Genomic DNA, 21368 nt, shown 5'->3' on the forward strand with positions numbered 1-21368 from the left:
GCCCGCCTCCTCCTCTTGCCTCTCCCTCCCCGCCCGGAGGATCGGCAAGGGCGGGGCCAAACCCGGAAGAGGCAGGACCAGAGCCAGTTTTTGGAGAGGCAGAAGAAATAAGAAGAGGAGGGGGAGCGAGGGGAGGAGGAGCTGCAGCCTCAAGCCGGCGCTGGAAACAACTAACTAAGGTGGTTTAATTCTCACCCCCCTTCTCCGAGTGTAGCTGGGACCAGAAGTCCAGATGTATAATTATCTGTCCCCGCATATGTGACTGGGACCCAGGCGTTCGGGTATCTACTTTTCTTCCTCCCCCTCCCTCCATCTGTGGCTAGAACCCAGGCGTCCGGGTGTCTAATTATCCGACCCCCCCCCTCTTTAGTTTTGGTTGGGACACAGGGGTCCAGGGGTCTAATTATCTCCCCACCCACCTAGTTGTGGCTGGAGTGTGTAAGTAGCTTTCTGACCTCCTTTACCCACTTTGGGTGCTGTGTTTGGAACCCAGGTCTCCTTCCTTACACACGCACACCTGCTTTCGAATGAAACCTCGGGGTGCATGGCTTACTTCTCCTCAAGCTGTTGTCCGTCAAAGGTGGGATTTAGGTAGTGGGAACTCTCCCCTCCCCTGCAAAAAACAATATGGGATGCAATTCGGAAGTGCAGAAACTTGCCTTAATCCCCTTGTTTCTGGTGTATATTTAAATCAATGCCCCCTCCCCACATACAAAATGCCTCCTTTTTCACTCTCGGTTTTATTGGCTGGGAAGTGCTAGAAGGTCTTGCCTTAGCTAGCCTAAGCTGTGACCTGGTGTATTAAGTATTTTTTTAAAAAAACAAGAAGATTTAGCTAGAATTGAAACTGGGCCAAGTTTTGCCTGGAGTAAACCCATTGAAATCCATGTGCTTCACTTAGTCATGTGCACTCATTTCAGTGTGGCTACTCTGAGTAGGACTAATACTGGATGGGACCAGATGTTGGGTGTTGGTGTGTGATATAGTGTGCACGTAGTTGGGAAAAGCGCACACCTTGGGTGGTTTCAAAAGAGGGTTATCTGGGCTATCACAGTGTTCACTGTCTTCAAGTACCAGTTGCTGGGAGTCACTGCTGAACTCAGTTCCTGCCTGCAAGCTTCCCATTGGGGCACCTGGTTGGCTGCTGTGAGTACAAGATGCTGGACTAGTTGGGCTTTTGGCCTGATTCCGCAGGATTCCTCTTCTGTTATTTTGCTTCTCAAAGGGCCCAGACCTTAATTGGAGCTTAGTCTATGCAGCTGAAACTCTGGAACTGGGAGAGATAGTAACTAGATCAGGGTTTGCTGGTAGATAGGTGCAGAATGAAGTGGATCAGTGAGGGTTTCTGATTCTCAGTAGTTTAATAGCAAGTTTTATGTGTTCCCCAAATATCAGTGGGACTTTATATACCGGTACTTGAGTGCTGTGATAAAGTTGCTGTTTAAAACCCCCGGTATAGAAATTATCTGTCACTACTGTCCTCTGTTTATCTTTCAACCTCCATGTTCCTTACTTGTATAAATGTGAGTACTGCAATAATTACCGTAGTTGTCTTTGATAAGGTCTTTCTGATCTTTTTTGTGCTACTGGTATCTTCAGAGATTTAGGGAAAGACTTGTTTGTTAAATCTTTTTTTGCGTGTGATCTTGACTGTGCAATGAATGTTTCATATCTATAGGGAGGCTATAATTATAGTGTGCGTGCTGGCTTCCTCATTAGGATTTCTATATTCTATTAGGAAATGTGCCCTGTAACCTGCTAAGGACTGTGTTCTAGTTGTACTTGTATATTGGTGATTTCTTCACCATTCCTGGGTGTTGCTTTGACTATAATTTGGAAGAACAGCAGGTAGAAAATAAATTTGATTGTGGCTGGCTGGCTGCGTTTTAAAGTTTTGTGTTGGAATCCTTGGTCCAGAATAACGTAAGTATAATTTGTTTCTGAATATGTTGGTTATCCCAATGGTGTTGCTTACTGTGGTTCAGTAGCTAACGACCTCAAGCTCCAGAACCAGTACTTTATATCCAGTTCTTACTTAACTCTCCAAGCAACTATTTGCACCTGACTCTATTTGATAGATCAAAGAGTAGCAGTAAGGGAAATAAGTAGCTCATAGAAGCTGAAAGTTTGGGCTTTACTGCCTTAGAAGCTTGCCCTTTTTTCTTTAGCCACCTCCTTCTCTCTAAAGTTCTGTAAACACTGGTTCTGTTCTGCATTGAGGTCTAGTTCTCACTGAAATGTCGGCTTGTGTCTGAGCGGTCGCTCTTCATCCTGCAGTAGGCGGCTTCCTATTGAATGGATATCCCTGCATGTAAAAAGTTATCATGTTAGGGAAAGAGTTTTACCCCAGCTTTCTAGTTTTCTGTGTGCAGGGATATTTTACTTTTGGGAAGAGCATGGGCCTTTTTCTTTGCATGTGGTTGGGGGTAGTCTGAAGTTGTGCAACCCTGATATACCGTATTTTTCGCTCTATAAGACGCACCTAGTTTTTGGAGGAGGAAAACAAGAAAAAATATATTCTGAATCTCAGAAGCCAGAACAACAAGAGGGATCGCTGTGCAGTGAAAGCAGTAATCCCTCTTGCTGTTCTGGCTTCTGGGATAGCTGCGCAGCCTGCATTCACTCCATAAGACGCACACACATTTCCCCTTACTTTTTAGGAGGGAAAAAGTGAGTCTTATAGAGCAAAAAATACGGTAATTTTTGAAGAATTAGGTCAGGACATGGAAAGCATTGAAACAGAATTGTAGAGTTGGACCGGATCACAAGGCCCATCTATCCAACCCACTGCAATACAGTGGTACCTCAGGTTGCGAACTTAATTAGTTTCTGAAGTCCATTCTTAACCCGAAGCATTCTTAACCTGAGGCACCCATTCTCTACATAGGCCTCCCGCGGCCCGGGAAGCGGATTACGTTCATATCCCAGGACAAAGTTCGCAACCCGGAGCACCTACTTCCGGGTTTGCGGAGTTTGTAACCCAAAGCATTCATAAGTATGACGGTTCGTAACCCAAGGTACCACTGTACAGGAATCTTTTGCCCAATGTGGGGCTTGAACCCACGACCCTGAAATGCTCTACCCACTACCAAATGCCTCATGCTCTACCAACTGAGCTGGCGGTTCCCTCACCAGGAGAAATGAAGTTACAGAGAAGCAGGCAGAGGGCCTTCTCGGTAGTCGCACCCTCCCTGAGGAATACCCTTCCATCAGATGTCAAACAAAAAAACAACTATATGACTTTTAGGGAAGTTTTTAATATTTGATGTTTTATTATGCTTTTATATGTGCTGGAAGCTGCCCAGGATGGCTGGGGAAACCCAGCCAGATGGGCAGGGTATAAATAATAAACATTCTTATTATTATTTGCAATAAATCTCTGGTATTCACTGAGGAGGGTAAGTGGTGGGCAAGGGATCAGAGATGCTGGTGTCCATTGTGATTATTGTTGTGTCCCTGCATTTGAAAAACAAGACACGTTTATGAAATAAGAATTAGTCCAGAGGAGGAACTCAGGTGTTCCAATTCCTTTATCCCATCCCTTTTCCCTGTTTGCCGTCTACCCCTTTGGTCTCTCCCAGAAGTTTGATACTCCTTGCTTGATCTTCTACATTTCATCTGGATCCTCTAACTTTCTCCATCAACGGGCTCCTTCCCTCTTCTGTTCACCCTTCTTTAAAATTCACCCCAATTCTGTTCCCTGCAAAATCTGGTTTCTCTGTGCTGAGATTTTCTCTGACTTTGGTGTTCTCATCTTTATTTCCCCTTTCTCCAGGCACCTCCCTGCCCATGATGGCGCTGAGCCTGCCGAGTTCCTGATTCCCACGAGGACAGTGTGCTGTGTTAGGCAGCCCCGCCATCCGCCATGTGCCGGAGTCACTGACCCCCAGGCCGCCCCGTCTTTCTCATGGATATAAAGAGCCTGCAGAAAGCCAAGCGACGCAAACAGGGCAGCATGCGAAGCAGGAGCCAGAATCTATTCCCTGAGTAGGAGGCCTGGTTGCCATCCAGCTGAGAACAAGGGGAAACTTTTTACTGTTATTATTTTTACTAGCCGCCTCATTGCCTGAGGATCTGCTGTTACATTCCTGGTTTTTCTCCCAGTTGCCGTTGAAGGCATCGAAGCTGCTCCGTTCATTGACTCCTGCCGGTCTGACGACTTCGTTCCGCTGGATCCCTCTCTGTTGCCTTCTCCTCCCGGCGCCATGGCGGGCAGCAGCGGACCCTTCCTGCCATGGGCGCAGGAAGTGGCGATGCTGTTGATGCTCCGTGTGCGCCGGACCGTCCTGCAGACGGCCATTTTGCTCTGCGTCTTGTTGCTTCTCCTCTGGATCTCAGTCTTCCTCTATGGCAGCTTCTACTACTCCTATATGCCTACGGTCAGCTACGTCAGCCCCGTCCACTACAAGTTCAGGTCAGTTTTGAGTTGGTTTCCGTGTAGTGGTTAAGAGCTGTGGACTCGTAATCTGGTGAACTGGGTTCGCATCCCCACTCCTCCACATGCAGCTGCTGGGTGACCTTGGGCTAGTCACACTTCTCTGAAGTCTCTCAGCCCCACTCACCTCACAGAGTGTTTGTTGTGGGGGAGGAAGGGAAAGGAGAATGTTAGCCACTTTGAGACTCCTTCGGGTAGTGATAAAGCGGGATATCAAATCCAAATCTTCTTCTTCTTTTTCCATTGCAGTTCTCTTTTGGGCCCTCCACCAAGTTAGGTGGGGTGGGGGTCTTTTCTGTGGTGGCACCTCGGCTCCAGAACAGCCTTCCTGAGAAGCTCCTCTTGCCACCGTCGCTGGTGTCTTTCAAGTTCCAGGCTACAACTGACTTTAGTTTACCAGAGCTTTTTAACTAAGTGTGACTTTTATGCAAGGTGTTGTTTACCAGGTGAAAGAAATCATAATCCTAGACTTTTAGCTGACCCTTTAAAATTCATGCAAGGGTAAACAAGCTGGCTCTGAAGTGAGGTCCAGCTCCGAGGGCCTTCTGGTGGTTCCCTCACCGCGAGAAGCCAAGTTACAGGGAACCAGGCAGAGGGCCTTCTTGGTAGTGGCGCCCGCCCTGTGAAACGCCCTCCCACCAGATGTCAAAGAGAACAACAACTACCAAACTTTTAGAAGACATCTGAAGGCAGCCCTGTTTAGGGAAGCTTTTAATGTTTGATGTATTTTAATATTTGGCTGGAAGCCGCCCAGAGTGGCTGGGGAAGCCCAGCCAGATGGGTGGGGTAAAAATAATATATTATTATTATTATTATTTATTATTTATAAGCCTGCTAAATTTGTGTCGCTGCTGTTGGATGATGTGCACACAGTATGTCATAGCAGTAGACTTGCTCTAGTGCAGTGGTTTTCAAACAGGGTGCAATGGCACCTTGGGGTGCCTTGAATGGTGGTCAGGTGTGCTGGGGGCAGCACTGGCCTCCGTCCCTCTTTCCTTCCCACCCTCCCTCTGATGCTCTCTCACATCTCTACCTCCAGAGGCTTGTGCAGCTGTTTGTTGCAGCAGCCCTGGCTACAAGTTCTCCAGGCGAATGGTGCCTCTGGGGCTGGCCAAGGGGTGTTGGTTACCGGGAGGTCAGTGGCCTCGGAGTAAGTAAGCGAGCGGGCAAGGATTCCTGAGGAGAGGGGAGAGGAGGTTGAGGGAACCCTCCACAAGGGAGGGTGTCCACAAAAAGGGTGAGGGCTCATGGCTCAGCAGGCAAGGGTCGACCTAACTGAGCTCCTGAGACTCGGGGCGCGTTTCCCCAAAGGAGAGCCACAGAAAGGATATACAGTGGTACCTCGGGTTACATATGCTTCAGGTTACAGACTCTGCTAACCCAGAAATAGTGCTTCAGGTTAAGAACTTTGCTTCAGGATAAGAACAGAAATCGTGCTCTGGCAGTGCAGCAGGAGGCCCCATTAGCTAAAGTGGTGCTTCAGGCTAAGAACAGTTTCAGGTTAAGAACGGACCTCCAGAATGAATTAAGTACTTAACCTGAGGTACCACTGTACTTGGTCAAGGGAGCCATGGACTCAAAAAGGTTGAAAACCTCTGCTCTGGTGTAACAAGTTTCCAGAAGAGTAGCTCTATTTGTCTTTGCTGCAAAAGACTAAAGGCAAATCTTTGGAACACAGGAAGATGGGTCCATTTGATGCAAGGTTGAAGAACGCTGGTTTGCTTCATCAGATGATGGTGCTACTTCCTCCCAAACCTTTTGGCATCAGTGTTGCTGGGGTTGGTTTTTCTCCTCCTTTGATCTTATACACACACACCCCGAATTTTTTATCTTGCTTTTGGTGTGTGTGTGTGTGTATGTGTATTTGCTTGCCCTGCGAGGAAGCCACCCACCGTTCCACCGCAAGGTGCTGTTTTGGGTCTGGACCTGCCCTTCTGCTGCATCTCTGCCCCAGGTGCTCCAGTTACACCTGAGGCAGCGACACAGCCAAAAGCAGAGGCCGAGTCGACTCGGTGACTCATGGTGAGACACAGCAACAGGCTTTTCTGTGGCTGGGAACGAATTCTCTCAGCAAACAGTTCGGTTTTCAAACTATCCTCCCCATCTCAGCCTGCAAGTTTATATGGGTGCAGAGATTGGGGATTGCAGGAGTCAAGATCTGGATGGAGAAGGGAGAGAGCAGTTCATAAGAAGTTGCCTTGCACCATGTCAAACCGTTGGTTCACCTAGACTCTGGCTGGCAGCAGCACTCCAGGATTTCAGACAGGAAGTCTTTTCCTCAGCCCTACCTGAGACCTTCTGCATTCAAAGCCGGTGCTTTACTGCTGAGCTGCAACCCTTTCACTAAACATGCCTTGAGGGGTCCCAGTTCTCAGGTGGTTTACCATTGCCTGGGGTTGTATCTCTCCCAAATTCAGCGGGGGGACGGGACTTCTGTAACTGTGGCTTCTCACAAAAAAGAAGCCCCAAACAAAAAAAGCTAGGCTATCTGGGCAAAAAAGTAGGCCAGCAGCTTTTTGCCTTGATACACTATTTCATTGTTGCAGGGATTTTGTTCAGTGTGAAGTTGCACAACCCAGACACAGATTTAGGCCCCTGGTGACAATGAAGCCAAGAGTCCGGCTGAGGTGAAGTCAAGGGCCATAGCTCATCAATAGAGCATCTCCTTTGTGTGCAGAAGGTCCCGGGTTCAAGCCCGGCATCTACCAACGGGGCTTGGAATGCCCCCTGCCCCGCCTGAAACATTGGAGAGCTGCTGCCAGTCAGTGTAGACAGCACTGAGGTAAATGGACCTGACTTGGTATAATATAGCTTCTATGTGGGGTGTCCCTACGAGAAAAAGTTCCAAAGCTTTTGCAGCTTTTTAGCTCAGAAAAATGTAAGAAGGGGAAGGTAAAAAAAATGATGTTTGAAAAACTGGACAGACATGCTTTTTTGCTCTCCCTCCACCTTGGATATTAGAAGTCTTACGTTGTTGCTTTCTGTTTTGAATTTCTTCCCACAAGTCATCCCAAAACAATTTACAGTATAGTATCATACATAAACCAGTTACATACATAAAGGTAAAGGGACCCCTGACCATTAGGTCCAGTCGTGGCCGACTCTGGGGTTGCAGCGCTCATCTCGCTTTATTGGACGAGGGAGCCGGCGTACAGCTTCCGGGTCATGTGGCCAGCATGACGAAGCCGCTTCTGGCAAACCAGAGCAGTGCACGGAAATGCCATTTACCTTCCCGCCGGAGCGGTACCTATTTATCTACTTGCACTTTGACGTGCTTTCGAACTGCTAGGTTGGCAGGAGCAGGGACCGAGCAATGGGAGCTCACCCCGTCGCGGGGATTCGAACCGCCGACCTTCTGATCGGCAAGTCCTAGGCTCTGTGGTTTAACCCACAGCACCACCCGCGTCCCTAGTTACATGCATAAACAACAGTTAATTGCAGATATATAACAAAACAATTAAAAATAAATATAAACATGATACAGCACAAACATAAAATCATTTCAGATCAGAGACAGATTCCAACTGTTGCCCCATCTCCTCAGTTGGCAGGAGATTAAGGGGCTGACCAAAGGAAGTCCTAACGCCACACAGTGTGTGTATATATATATTTGTGGAATTTGCTGCATCAGGATGCCTGGGGTGGCCTCTCGCTTAGATAGCTTTGAAAAGGGATTAGGGGGAAAATGAATGGGGTTGGGGGGTGAGGAGAGTTCTGTTAAGGGCCAGCAGTTGTGGTCGCTAAGTAGATCCTCCATGTCAGGAGCAAAATTCCTCCAAGTACCAGTTGCCAGAGAGCAGCCGTGAGAGAGGACTGTTAGCTTTGTGCCCTCCCAGAGACACTGTTGCTGTTTTGATTATTAACATTAACTTTACCACCCGCCCTTCACCCGCAGGTCCCAGAGTGGGCCACGACAATTTAAAATCCGTAAGTAAAAATAAGAAAATACTACATTCACAAGAACAGGGCGGGGCCTGGAAACTGACATCTCAGGTGTCAAAGGCCCAGGGCAAAGAGCTGCGTCTTCAGCATTTGCCAAAAGCTGTACAGGGAAGAAGCCAGGCACAGCTCTGCAGGAACGGAATGCCGCAGCTTAGGGGCTGCCACAGAGAAGGCCCTGTCCCAGGCGACCCAAACTTCTTAGGGAGGTGGAAGTACCAGAAGGGCCTAGTCTGCCGATCTTAACACCCAGGAGGATCTGTAGGGAAGGAGGCCATCTCTCAGATATTTGGGGCCAAAGTCATTCAGGGCTGTTTAAACACTAGCATGAGTGCCTAGATCCGGAAATTGACTGGCAGCTAGTGTTGCTGTTTTAGAACAGGGGTTATATCTAAAGGAGCTCCATCCAGAAACCTGGTGTTCGTTTGGCAGGTCTCTCAAGTTCTGAATGTGACATTGTTCGGGATCTTTTCTCCCTCTCCCCCAGGACTGACTGTGGCCAAATTGGATCAGAACTGTGCTCTTTCCCTGTTGCCAACGTTTCTTTCATCAAGGACAGCCGGGACCGGGTGAGTTTCTGGCTTCACTGGCCATTGATGTGTTTGGCACTAAGGTTGACATGCAGGTTCACCCGCTCTTGTCTTGAATCGAACAGTGGAGACGTGGTCGAGAAGAATCTGGTCTATAGAGGGACATTTCCCCCCATCCCGCAGTCCGGCTAACTGGAGATCAGCACCTGAAAATTGCCAGTTAAATTGGGAACTTGACGATTTGATTTGATCAGTTAAATAATTTCAACAATTTATACACCGCTTAATCCCAGTCATTACAATCGCGTATGGTGCCTTGAGCCCTTTGGAGGAAAGTACATTTTTTTTAGACTTCTGCGTTCCATGGTATAGCAAAATCCCACAAATTCCCTTTCCCAGAGCTTGCAAGAAACTGTCTGCTCAGAACAATTGGTTGGTGAATAACCCCTGAGCCGGATAATGTTTTAATATTTGTTTATACTGCTTGCTATAATAAAAAATCTCAGTTGTTTTGTTTTTAAAAATAGAAGTAAAAACTGTAATATTCATTGAAGTGTCCTAAAAACTAGATAAAAAGAGAACAAGGCTATATATATATATATATATATATATATATATATATATATATATCTCACAGATGAGACTGAGCTGTCTACAAAATGGAGGTGAGATCCTCTTTTTATCGAAAAACTCAGTTCCAAAGCTCCGAGGTGTCTTTCATCACAGTCCTAATTAATTCTTATTGGGGCGCAAGTTCCCTGGGAACAGATTCTAAGCTCTGCCGGTGTCCCAGAAGATGTGCTGGGTTTCTTTTAAGAAGTAATTTCATCACCTGCACCCCAGACAATAGTACTCCTGGAAGGCATGGGATAATTTTTTCCAGCAAACTGTCTCTAGTTTATAAGTGAACCTTAATTATAGCATGCACTAGACCTTGGGCGCTTGGGGAGAAATGCCCAGTTCAGCATATTTCGGAAGGGCTTCTAGCTCAGTGGCAGAGCACACACTTAGCTCTCAAAACGTGCCGGGTTCAAGTCCCTGCCTATTGACATTAGGCAAATGCCGTCACTGTCCTCTTTTTGTTTATTTATATTTAATTTTATAATTTTTGTTGAAAAATGAAAAGTTCAAAATTACAAGTGCACCGAGTGGACACAAAAGAAGAAGAAACAAGGAACAGTACCCATGTGGAAAACAAAATGGGGGAAAATCACTGTCCTCTTTTTAGATGCCGGCTGAAAACTTCCTTCTGTTTCAGTAGGCCTATCCAGACATTTAAATGTCTTAAACATGTCTTTATTATGAACTGTATTTTTATTATTATTATTATTATTATTATTATTATTATTATTATTACAGAAGAGTTTGCCATCATGGGCTCTTCTGTGAGGAAGGCAGGATATATTTATTTAATAAGTAAATAAAATGGATTGTGGATATAATGCAAAAGGATATAAATCCAGGTCCATGGTCCGTGTTCCTGACAAGTTAGGACACTCTTATTGTTCCCATTTTACAGATAAAAAGACTGAGAGAACAGCACCTAGCCAGAAGCCTGAGATGAGATCTGGGCCTGGGCCAGAGACTTGTGCTCTTGGCTGCGATGCTACACCCATTATCTGCGGCCTCGCAATTAAATCTATAAAGAATTAGCGCCCCATAAAAATAAGATTATACCAGCCCACGGGTGCCTAGCCTAAAAAACAGAGGAGCGGGTTGAAATTTTCTCTAAGGCTATCCTGCCTAGTCATCGCAAGGAAGCAGAGAAGGTGCATAGCTCATTGGCAGACAATCTGCTTTGCATGCAAAAGGTCCCCCGTTCAATCCATGGCATCTCCTAGTAGGACTGAGATGGGGGCTTCCTGCTTGAAACCTTGCAGAGCTGCTGCCGGTCAGTGTAGACAACACTGCGCTAGATGGACCAATGGTCTGACTTGGTCTAAGGCAGCTTTCTATGTCTGTATTCCTTTCGAAGGGAAAAGAAGACTGCTGCTGCTGCTCTTAAGTTGAGTGCAAAGCCTGCCTTAATGGTTTTAAGGTGTTATTTAATGAAGGACCCTAGAATTCCACTGATTAAATGTGAGGGTGTAAGGGTGTGTGTGTGTGTGTGTGTTGGTGTTTCTCTATCGCCTTCTCTGCCCTCAGGTCCTCATGTACGGCCAACCGTACCGCATCTCGCTGGAATTGGAGCTGCCAGAGTCGCCGGTCAACCAGAACCTGGGGATGTTCATGGTGGTCATTTCGTGTTACACCAAAGGTGGCCATATCATCTCCTCTTCGGCCAGATCGGTATGTCCAGGGTTTGCGGGGGAACTGCGTGGGTGGAGGCGGAGCAGCTGAGTGGTGGTTTCTCCCCAGTGACCTTTGGCTGGAGTGATGACAAGAGAACTGGCCTTTTCTGCAGTATTCCCCCTCCCCGTTAATGGAACCCGTCTCCCAGGAAGCCTGCCCGGAGCCAGCCTTGCCATAATTTCAGCAACGAGCAGGTGTGTTTTTGTTTTCCCAGGCTTTGGGCAGCACCGGTGATACATACTTGAGGGTATGTTGTTGTTGTTGTTTAGTCGTTTAGTCGTGTCCGACTCTTCGTGACCCCATGGACCAGAGAACGCCAGGCACCTCTGTCCTCCACTGTCTCCCGCAGTTTGGTCAAACTCATGCTGGTAACCTCGAAAACACTATCCAACCATCTCGTCCTCTGTCGCCCCCTTCTCCTTGTGCCCAACATCAGGGTCTTCTCCAGGGAGTCTTCTCTTCTCATGAGGTGGCCAAAGTACTGGAGCCTCAGCTTCAGGATCTGTCCTTCCAGTGAGCACTCAGGGCTGATTTCCTTCAGAATGGAGAGGTTTGATCTTGCAGTCCATGGGACTCTCAAGAGTCTCCTCCAGCACCATAATTCAAAAGCATCAATTCTTCGGCGATCAGCCTTCTTTATGGTCCAGCTCTCACTGCCATACATCACTACTGGGAAAACCATAGCTTTAACTATACGGACCTTTGTTGGCAAGGTGATGTCTCTGCTTTTTAAGATGCTGTCTAGGTTTGTCATTGCTTTTCTCCCAAGAAGCACGCGTCTTTTAATTTCGTGACTGCTGTCACCATCTGCAGTGATCATGGAGCCCAAGAAAGTAAAATCTCTCACTGCCTCCATTTCTTCCCCTTCTATTTGCACTTGAGGGTATAGGTAAAGGTACCCCTGCGCGTACGGGCCAGTCTTGACAGACTCTAGGGTTGTGCGCTCATCTCACTCTAGAGGCCGGGAGCCAGCGCTGTCCGCAGACACTTCCGGGTCACGTGGCCAGCATGACGAAGCTGCTCCGGCGAACCAGCACCAGAGCAGCACACGGAATGCCGTTTACCTTCCCGCTAGAAAGCGGTACCTATTTATCTACTTGCACTTAAGGGTGCTTTCGAACTGCTAGGTGCTTTCGAACTGCTAGCTGGGACCGAACGACAGGAGCTCACCCCGCCGCAGGGATTCGAACCGCCGACCATGCGATCGGCAAGTCCTAGGCGCTGAGGTTTTACCCACAGTGCCACCCGCGTCCCTTGAGGGTATAGGGAAGTATAAAATTATTATTATTATTATTATAAATTTCAAGCATTGCATTTGCTTTTACTGTTTATGTACAGATTTTATGGTATTTTTTAGTCTGTTAATAATAATAATAATAATTTTTATTTATACCCCGCCCTCCCTGGCCAAAGCCGGGCTCAGGGCGGCTAACAAGCAATAATAAAAACAAGTTGAATGATTACAACTTAAAAACAAAATTAAAATACAACATTAAAATATTGAAACATTAAAATATTAAAATGTAGCCTCATCGCAGGAGGAGAAAGGAAAAGAAAAAAGAAAGAGAGGGAGGGAATCAAATTGGCTCCAAGCCAAAGGCCAGGCGGAACAACTCTGTCTTACAGGCCCTGCGGAAAGAAATCAGATCCTGCAGGGCCCTGGTCTCAGGAGGCAGAGCGTTCCACCAGGCTGGAGCCAGAGCTGAAAAGGCCCTGGCTCTGGTTGAAGCTAATCTAACCTCCTTAGGCCCGGGACCACTAGGGTGTTGCTATTTATGGACCTTGAGGCTCTCCATGGGGCATACCAGGTGCCCATGCGGTCATTTTACAATTTGTTGTAAATTGCTTTGTGCCTTTTTTGGTGCAAAGCAATGTTCAACTTTAATAACCCTAAACATGATACAACCAGCGCTGCATTTTTGTTTTTATTTTAGGAACAAACATACCTGCATCTAACTATGTATGCAAAGAGCTTGGACTGCTGTGTACATTCAACCTTAGCTTCTCTCCCCTTCCCCATGCTGGCTGGGGCTGATGGGAGTTGTAGTTCAAAACATCTGGAAAGCTCCAGGTTGTGTTTGTTGGGAGCAAAATGCTAGACCTGACTGCCTGACCCCTCGCTTCATGATTCTTTTTAAATATATATATTTTAAATTGAAAATTTATAATAACACAAAGAGAATATTCAAGCAAACCAGCAAGGACGAGCCATGGACAATATAAATTTGACAACAGCAACAAAACAAAAGCCTGCAAGCTGTGTGTGTATCAACAATCAAGGATCAAGTCAATTGACAAAAGCATGTTAAAGACCATACCACCAACCCTCCAGAAAGAAAAACTGAATATTAGGTTGCTGAACCGCTCTTGGGCAATAATTACTAAAGGGAATAAAAGGCAATCAGTCATCATAGAATTTACCTTTGTTAAACTCACCCCTTGTTACTTCAGTGTTTCCTTAACTTTCCACACTTTATCACACCGACGCTGCATATTCTAATTGACAGCCACTTTACCACAAAAGTGTACAGTTTCTATTCCATCAACCGCCAAAAGATGAAGGGTCAGTGGTTTAAATATTATATTGGCTCCTCAAATCAATGAGAGTGGAGCCAATTCTGCCTCTTTCTCACGCTTGATCCTTAATAATGTCAGCAATTCAGTTACAGTGGTACCTCAGGTTAAGTACTTAATTCGTTCCGGAGGTCCGTTCTTAACCTGAAACTGTTCTTAACCTGAAGCACCACTTTAGCTAATGGGGCCTCCTGCTGCTGCCGCGCCGCCAGAGCCTGATTTCTGTTCTCATCCTGAAGCAAAGTTCTTAACCTGAAGCACTATTTCTGGGTTAGCGGGGTCTGTAAGCTGAAGCGTATGTAACCTGAGGTACCACTGTATTCTATTTCAATGTTAATATTATATTAAGTAATGGAAACAAAGCAGCCAAGGTACCACCCTTGAAAAGCCATCCAGTGAACCTGATTTGCTGGGGCAGCTGGAGAAGGCCTTCTGAAGATGAGGGAATAGCACAATTCAAAGCACATTTCCGTTGTATTGGTGATGGATCCAGGCCATCTTCTCACATACGAACCTCTCCAAATGTAAGATCTTTGGAGGGGGCGGGGGGGGGGCTGTAATCTTTATAGAAAACAACAGCCGATTGCACAGCACATGGTCAATAGCCAAAGTGAAAGGAAAGCTTATTGATTCGTTCTCTGTCTCTGCCTGTTTTGTCTCCCAAGAGGCTTCTCCACCTGTAGTCCCAAGTGCAGAGCTTACACTGCTTGGTTGGCTATCATCCAAAAAGCTTTCTTTTACTTTTGGAACATGCTATCTACAGCTTTTAAGGCAAGATGGGTAGATTTTATAAGGGGCAACAGCTAAGGCTAGATTTAAATATTGCGCCATGTTGCAAGCAGCCACGCTCAACAACTTTTTTCCCCTACCACTTAAGTCTTGGAATGTGAAATAGACTGTGATGCAGAGGAACCTATGAATGTCATTGGCTAGATGAGAGTTGGGGACACTGTGGCCTTGCAGATGTTGTTGGACTCCAGCGCCCATCATCTCTGTCCATCGGTCATGCTGGCAGGGGCTGATGGGAACTGAAGTCCTGCAGTACTATTGAACTACAACTCCCACCATCCCTGATGGGAGCTGGAATCCAGTATCTGGTGGGGCACAAAGTCCCCACTTCTGTACTAAATAAAATAAGGTTGCTTGACTTACATTTTGGGAACAGATTGGAAATGAGCGTTCTGTAGTGTGGGCAGGTGTCCATGCGGTCATTTTTTAATTTTTATTTTACCATTGTACTATCCCTAGGCTTGGAAGAAGCTGCCATACCAGGTGGGATACAAAACCTTTATAAAAATCCACCCTGCACCCATCGTGGTGCACCTCCAGCGCATTGGCTTCTTTAAAATAAGAAAAAGATAGTTGGCAACCTCAGGGGTGTTTAAGGTAAAGGGACCCCTGACCATTAGGTCCAGTCGTGGACGACTCTGGGGTTGTGGCACTCATCTCACTTTATTGGCCAAGGGAGCCGGCGTACAGCTTCCGGGTCATGTGGCTAGCATGACTAAGCCGCTTCTGGCGAAACCAGAGCAGCGCACAGAAACGCCATTTACCTTCCCGCTGGAGCGGTACCTATTTATCTACTTGCACTGGTGTGCTTTCAAACTGCTAGGTTGGCAGGAGCTGGGACCGAGCAACGGGAGCTCACCCCGTCGTGGGGATTTGAACCGCCGATCTTCTGATCAGCAAGCCCTAGGCTCTGTGGTTTAGACCACAGCGCCACCCTCTTAAATGTTGCCCTCTTCTAGGATACTCTATTCCACTCCTCTCCCAACAGCCGGTCAGCATTCTGTGGCCATTCTCACTCTTCATTGGGCTGTTTTGGGGGAACTCCCTCCAGTCCCCTCTATTTTTTCTTTTCCCTAAAAGATCCTTTGCACTCCCTTAACGGTGACCCAGTGACCGAGTCCGCGCTCTCCCTCTCTCCTGACTAGGCAATGCTACACTACCGCTCGAGCCTGCTGCAAATGCTGGACACCTTCGCCTTTGCCAGCCTGTTCTTGGCTGGTTTCACAGAACAGAAGCAGTTGTTGGACGTCGAGTTGTACTCAGACTACAAGGAGGACTCGGTGAGGGGATGGCATTGCTCTTCTCCCTGATTTCCTGCTTCCTCTAGGGAAGACTGTCATTTCCTGTTTCCCATCTCCTGGCCAGTCCTTCATACCTGACAATATTTTTCTCCCACCACCTACTGGGGTAGTTTGCCGAGCTTTGGTCCTCATCCTGCACTCAGCTATCACATTGTGGCTCCTACAAGCTGTCAGCCTTGCTCTGGGTTAGTTAGATCTCATGGGACAATCTCGTGGGATAATCTGACTTCCTGTGAGAATTTGCTAGTGCATCCCCACAAGTTAATTGCCCAAGTTAAATGCATGTAAGACCTTCCTTGGGGATGGAGGGACGATCTCTCTGCATTTTGAGTAGGCACAGGTCTTTGCTGTTACACGGACACACAAAAGATGAATCAGTGACCTTGGCTTCTCTTTCTGCTTGTAGTACACACCTACAGTCGGTGCCGTGATTGAAATCCAGACCACAAAGATCCAGATTTATGGCGCTCAGCTGCGCATTCATGCCCATTTCACTGGACTGCGGTGAGGACTGTTGTTTATTATTTATATTAGCGTTTTTTTAGATTTATTCAACATGTAAAAATACAACGGACTTGAAGTAGAAATCATTCACAGTTCTACTGCAAGGCAAAGGTGATTCACAGTTCATTTCACTCGGCAGTTGTGGTAACTCCTTCCTTGAGTAGTTTGGAAAGTTTTGAACTAATTCGGTGAACTTCGTTAAGCCGAACTAGTTCATTCTAAGCACGGCGAAAGAAGGACAGGCTTGTTTGGGCCTCTTCCCACAGCACACTCCAGGGAGCAAATTGCAGAAGGGACAGTTGCAAAATCAATTTTTAAAAACCACAGAAAAACTATTATTTTTTAAAATGTATTTATACCTCAGCCTTTTCCCTACTTGGAATTAATGGCCATTTACAGCATTTAAAAACAACCGTATAAAATACAAAGCAATACAAACAACACTAGATAAAAATGATAATTAAATACATCAGAGCACAGGTGGAACTAGCAATTGAAACCCAGTTTGCCCTGATAGCAGCCCAGTGACTGACACTTGCTTCTTGGTTTTCAAAGGCCTGTGTTGAATAGGAAGGATAAAAGAGAGAGAACAAGTCTAGACTCTCTTGCGGGGAGGAATTCCAAAATATGAACAATGCACCTCTTAACACCTCCCCCTTCCTTCCTGTTCTTGTCTCCCATAGATATCTGCTCTACAACTTCCCAGTGACGTCCGCCATCTTGGGTGTGGCCAGCAACTTCACCTTCCTGAGTGTCATCGTCCTCTTCAGCTACTTGCAGTGGATCTGGGGCACTGTGTGGCCCAGAGAGTCCTTATCGATGCAGGTGAGAGACGGTGCCAAGGATTGGGGGTGAACTGCGTTTTGTAACTTGTCACGGCCCTGGCTGCTTGACCCAAAAGGAGACATGGTTGGAGCAAGGCCACCTCACCTTTTCTTAAGTCATACAAATGAACCACTATTGCCACATATTGCTTAATATACCAACCTGTACTACTACTACTACTACTACTACTACTACTACTACTACTAATTTATTACTTAAACCCCGCCCATCTGGCCGGGCCTCCCCAGCTACTCTGGGCAGCTCCCAAGAGAATACAGTGGTACCTCGGTTTACAAACTTAATCCGTTCTGGAAGTCTGTTCTTAAACTGAAACCGTTCTTAAACTGAGGTGCGCTTTCCCTAATGAGGCCTCCTGCCGCCGGTGTCCTTCCACCATTCGGATTCGGTTCTTAGACTGAGGTAAAGTTTGCAAACCGGGACACTATTTCCGGTTTTGCAGAGTTCGCTAACCGAATCGTTCGTAAACAGAGCTGTTCTTAAACCGAGGTATCACTGTATTAGAAACACAATAAAACATCAAACATTAGAAACTTCCCTAAACAGGGCTGCCTTCAGATGTCTTCTAAAAGTCAGGTAGTTGTTTATTTCCTTGACATCTGATGGGAGGGCGTTCCATAGGGCAGGTGCCACTACCGAGGAGGCCCTCTGCCTGGTTCCCTGTAACCTCACTTCTCGCAGTGAGGGAACTGCCAGAAGATCCTTGGAGCTGGACCTCAGTGTCTGGGCTGGATGATGGGAGTAGAGATCGCTTAATATACCAACCTGTACAAATATAATCAGCACAGTATACACTTCGCTCCACCCCTCAGCTGAGTCTCAGTAAAAGAAATCTAAAACTTGGGAGTGTTCAGTTACCAACAAAATTCTGATTTCTGTCCTGTCTTTTTTCTCTCTTCCCCACTCCATCCCCGGGTAGTTATCTGGCCGGGAAAGATCCGGAATGCTTCAACAATCAGAAGACATCCGCCGACGGATTGTGGTCCCTAAAGAAGGTACCGTGGAATTGGGAGTCAATTTATTTTAGAGCTGTTTTGGTGGCACCTTCCCAGGTATGGAGTTTCCCTTCTCCAGTTGTTGCTGGACTCCCAACTCCATCAGCCCCAGGCAGAATGGCCTAATGATCAGAGATCACAGGAGTTGTAGTCCGGCAGCATCTAGAGGCCCCCCGCACCGGCTACTCCTGTCTTAGGCCACATTCACACCATATATTTAAAGCGCTATGGTATCACTTTAAATAGTCATGGCTTCCCCCAGAGAATTATGGGAGCTGCAGTTTAAGGGTGCTGAGAGTTGTTAGGAGAGTTTTGTTTTCCCCACAGAGCAACTATTCCCCCAGTGGTTCAACAGTCAACCCCTCTTCACAGGGAACTCTGGGAATTGTAGCTCTGTGAGGGGAATAGGGGTTTCCTAACAACTCTCAGCACCTTTAACAAACTACAGTTCCAAGAATTATTTGGGGGAAACCACCCACCAGTTTTTAAAGTGATATCATAGTGCTTTGAACGTATGAGAATCAATAAGCTGCTGATGTTTTCACGTTCTTCTGTTTTCTGGCAAAGACTTTTTGTTTTCACCTCTCTGAAATGTATTTTTGTTTTCGCACTTCATTAAACAGAACAAAGCAAACTTCAGCGAGTGCATTGCAAATTTCAGAGTACAACGAATCTCCGTTTCCTTTCAAAGATATCTATATATATATAGCAGCTGAGTCCAGCGTTCCTCACGTTTGGTTTATTCATTGAAATGACACCTCTCTCTCAAAAGAACTTTGGGATGTTGGCATTCTAAAAATCGCCCTTCTTTTCAGTGCCATTTTAATAACTCTTTAGCATCTTGTATATCAACATTTCAGGCTCTTTTTTATGGCATTTGGCATATGTCTGCCCTTTACAAAGTTGTTGTTTTTTTAAAAAATTATCTGGGGTTGGGCTGTGGAATCACGCCTGCTGTTTGTTTTCATCTCTGCTCTGGTTCTCGCCTTGTGCTTTTGTTGGATTTTAGAGAGGGTTTTTGTTTTGTTTTGGCATAGCGTGGATTTTGTTTCGAAATTGTTTTGACTTCCTTATGTGGGCATCTGCCCAGAGGACCCAGGCTGCAGGGAAAGCGATAAATAAAAGGGGCTAAGTTCTGAGCTTTACCTGAGGGTGCAAGGCCGCAAGGCCCAGGTTAGTAATGGTTGAAAACCCATTCTCTCCCCTTATTATTAATTTGTTTAGCAGCATTTTTTTCAAAACAGAAGTCAAAACAGCCACTGGGATTTCAGGGTAGCGCTTGACAAAGCATTGGGTTGCATCCAGCTTACGTTCTACTCAAAAGTAGACCCACTGAAATGAATGGGCCCGAAGTTGGCCATGTCCATTGATTTCACTGGGACTGCTCGGAACAGGACCAACACTGGATCGACCCACCATTCCAGGCAAGATTGAAATGATTAGCTTTGAGTCTATGCGAGTGTTTTTCAAGTATTCTTTTTAAATGTTTTAAATGTGTTTTTATTTCATTTCTAATTGTTTCACTACTTTGCTTGCTCACCAGGGCTCCTCTTTGGGAGGAAGGGCAGGATAGAAGTTTTGGCAACAGCAGCGGTAACAATGCAACAAATAAAATTATTTTGAACTCTTTTTTTGGTTGCCTTTCTTCTGCAGGCTCTGAGGAAATAGAGGCTGCTCCACGTCAACCAGAGGATGTGGGGGCTGATGAAGAGGAGGACGAATTGTCGAGAGCAGGTCTGCACTTTTTTTAGATGCTCTTTTGCCTTTCGGACAATCGCTTTAAATATATATACAATTGCTCTTCTGGATCAGACCAAAGGGCTAGATGGATTAGGAGTTTGTTGCCCACAGTGGCTGTCCATCTGTCTTGGAGGGGCTAACTTGTTGCTTTCCCCCACTTCCCTTCTAATGCAGACTGCCCTTGAACTCCAAGATGCTTTTGCCTGGCTGCTGGAATGTGTCTTTGAACTCTAATGATGCCTCTCACTTGCCTGGTTGGAGGATATACAGTCATACCTTGAGAGCCAGTGTGGTGTAGTGGTTAAGAGCGGTAGTCTCGTAATCTGGGGAACCGGGTTCGCGTCTCCACTCCTCCACATGCAGCTGCTGGGTGACCTTGGGCTAGTCCAATCGGTAGATCTGTCCAATTACCGCCCGGTTTCGAATCTCCCATTCCTGGGTAAGGTGATTGAGAGAGCGGTTGCTGAACAGCTTGGTAGGTTTCTGGATGAAACATCGGCTCTCGATCCATTCCAGTCCGGCTTCTGCGCTGGTCATGGGACCGAGACGGCTCTGGTCGCCCTAACAGATGATCTCCGCAGGCAGCTGGATCGAGGCGGGTCAGGGCTGCTGATTCTTCTAGACCTGTCAGCAGCCTTCGACATGGTCGATCACGAACTCCTAGACCACCGCCTTGCCGACGTGGGGATCCAGGGCACAGTCCTTCAATGGCTGCGCTCGTTTCTCTCTGGTCGGGGACAGAGGGTGGCGCTTGGGGGGGAATTGTCATCACGCCACTCCTTGGTGTGTGGAGTGCCTCAGGGTGCGATTCTCTCCCCGATGCTTTTTAACATCTTTATGCGCCCCCTCGCCCAGCTTGTTCGGAGTTTTGGGCTGGGTTGCCATCAGTATGCCGATGACACCCAACTCTATCTGTTGATGGATGGCCATCCTGACTCGGCCCCAGACACACTGACCAGATGCCTGGAGGCTGTGGCTGGATGGTTACGTGGGAGCCGGTTGAAGTTAAATCCTTCGAAGACAGAGGTCCTCTGGCTGGGACGGGACGATATGGGATTGAGGGGGCAACTCCCATCTCTTGCGGGGGTGCAGTTAGTGCCAGCACCGTCCGTTAAGAGTTTGGGTGTAATCTTCGATACCTCCCTCTCTATGGAGGCGCAGATTACAGCTATAACAAAGGCGGCATTTTTTCATCTCCGCCAAGCTAAGCAGTTGGCCCCTTATCTCTCTCGCCCTGACCTAGCCACTGTGATCCATGCGACGGTCACCTCCAGACTGGATTATTGTAACTCGCTCTGCGTGGGGCTGCCCTTGAGACTGACCCAGAAACTCCAGCGGGTGCAGAATGCCGCGGCGAGACTCCTTATGGGGTCTTCGCTGCGAGACCACATTCATCCGGTGCTATATCAGCTGCACTGGCTCCCGG

The 21368-nt window shown here is 46.9% G+C and overlaps 1 protein-coding gene across 2 annotated transcripts in view; it reads left to right on the top strand.

Moving 5' to 3' along the window:
• BSCL2 (BSCL2 lipid droplet biogenesis associated, seipin) overlaps positions 1 to 21368 on the top strand; it is a 28976-nt gene continuing 7608 nt past the window's right edge. The window contains exons 1-10 of one of the 2 annotated variants that reach the window (XM_053369943.1): positions 1 to 179; positions 1078 to 1146; positions 3776 to 4414; positions 8862 to 8943; positions 11050 to 11193; positions 15705 to 15839; positions 16267 to 16364; positions 17048 to 17189; positions 18127 to 18202; positions 19856 to 19936. In XM_053369943.1, the coding sequence (XP_053225918.1) occupies positions 4206 to 4414; positions 8862 to 8943; positions 11050 to 11193; positions 15705 to 15839; positions 16267 to 16364; positions 17048 to 17189; positions 18127 to 18202; positions 19856 to 19936 (967 nt within the window). In that variant the 5' untranslated portion in view covers positions 1 to 179; positions 1078 to 1146; positions 3776 to 4205. The remainder of the gene's footprint in view (positions 180 to 1077; positions 1147 to 3775; positions 4415 to 8861; positions 8944 to 11049; positions 11194 to 15704; positions 15840 to 16266; positions 16365 to 17047; positions 17190 to 18126; positions 18203 to 19855; positions 19937 to 21368) is intronic. The other variant, XM_053369942.1, reaches the window with a different exon arrangement.

Source organism: Podarcis raffonei, chromosome 16 (genome assembly GCF_027172205.1).
Source record: "Podarcis raffonei isolate rPodRaf1 chromosome 16, rPodRaf1.pri, whole genome shotgun sequence".
Taxonomy (NCBI): domain Eukaryota; kingdom Metazoa; phylum Chordata; class Lepidosauria; order Squamata; family Lacertidae; genus Podarcis; species Podarcis raffonei.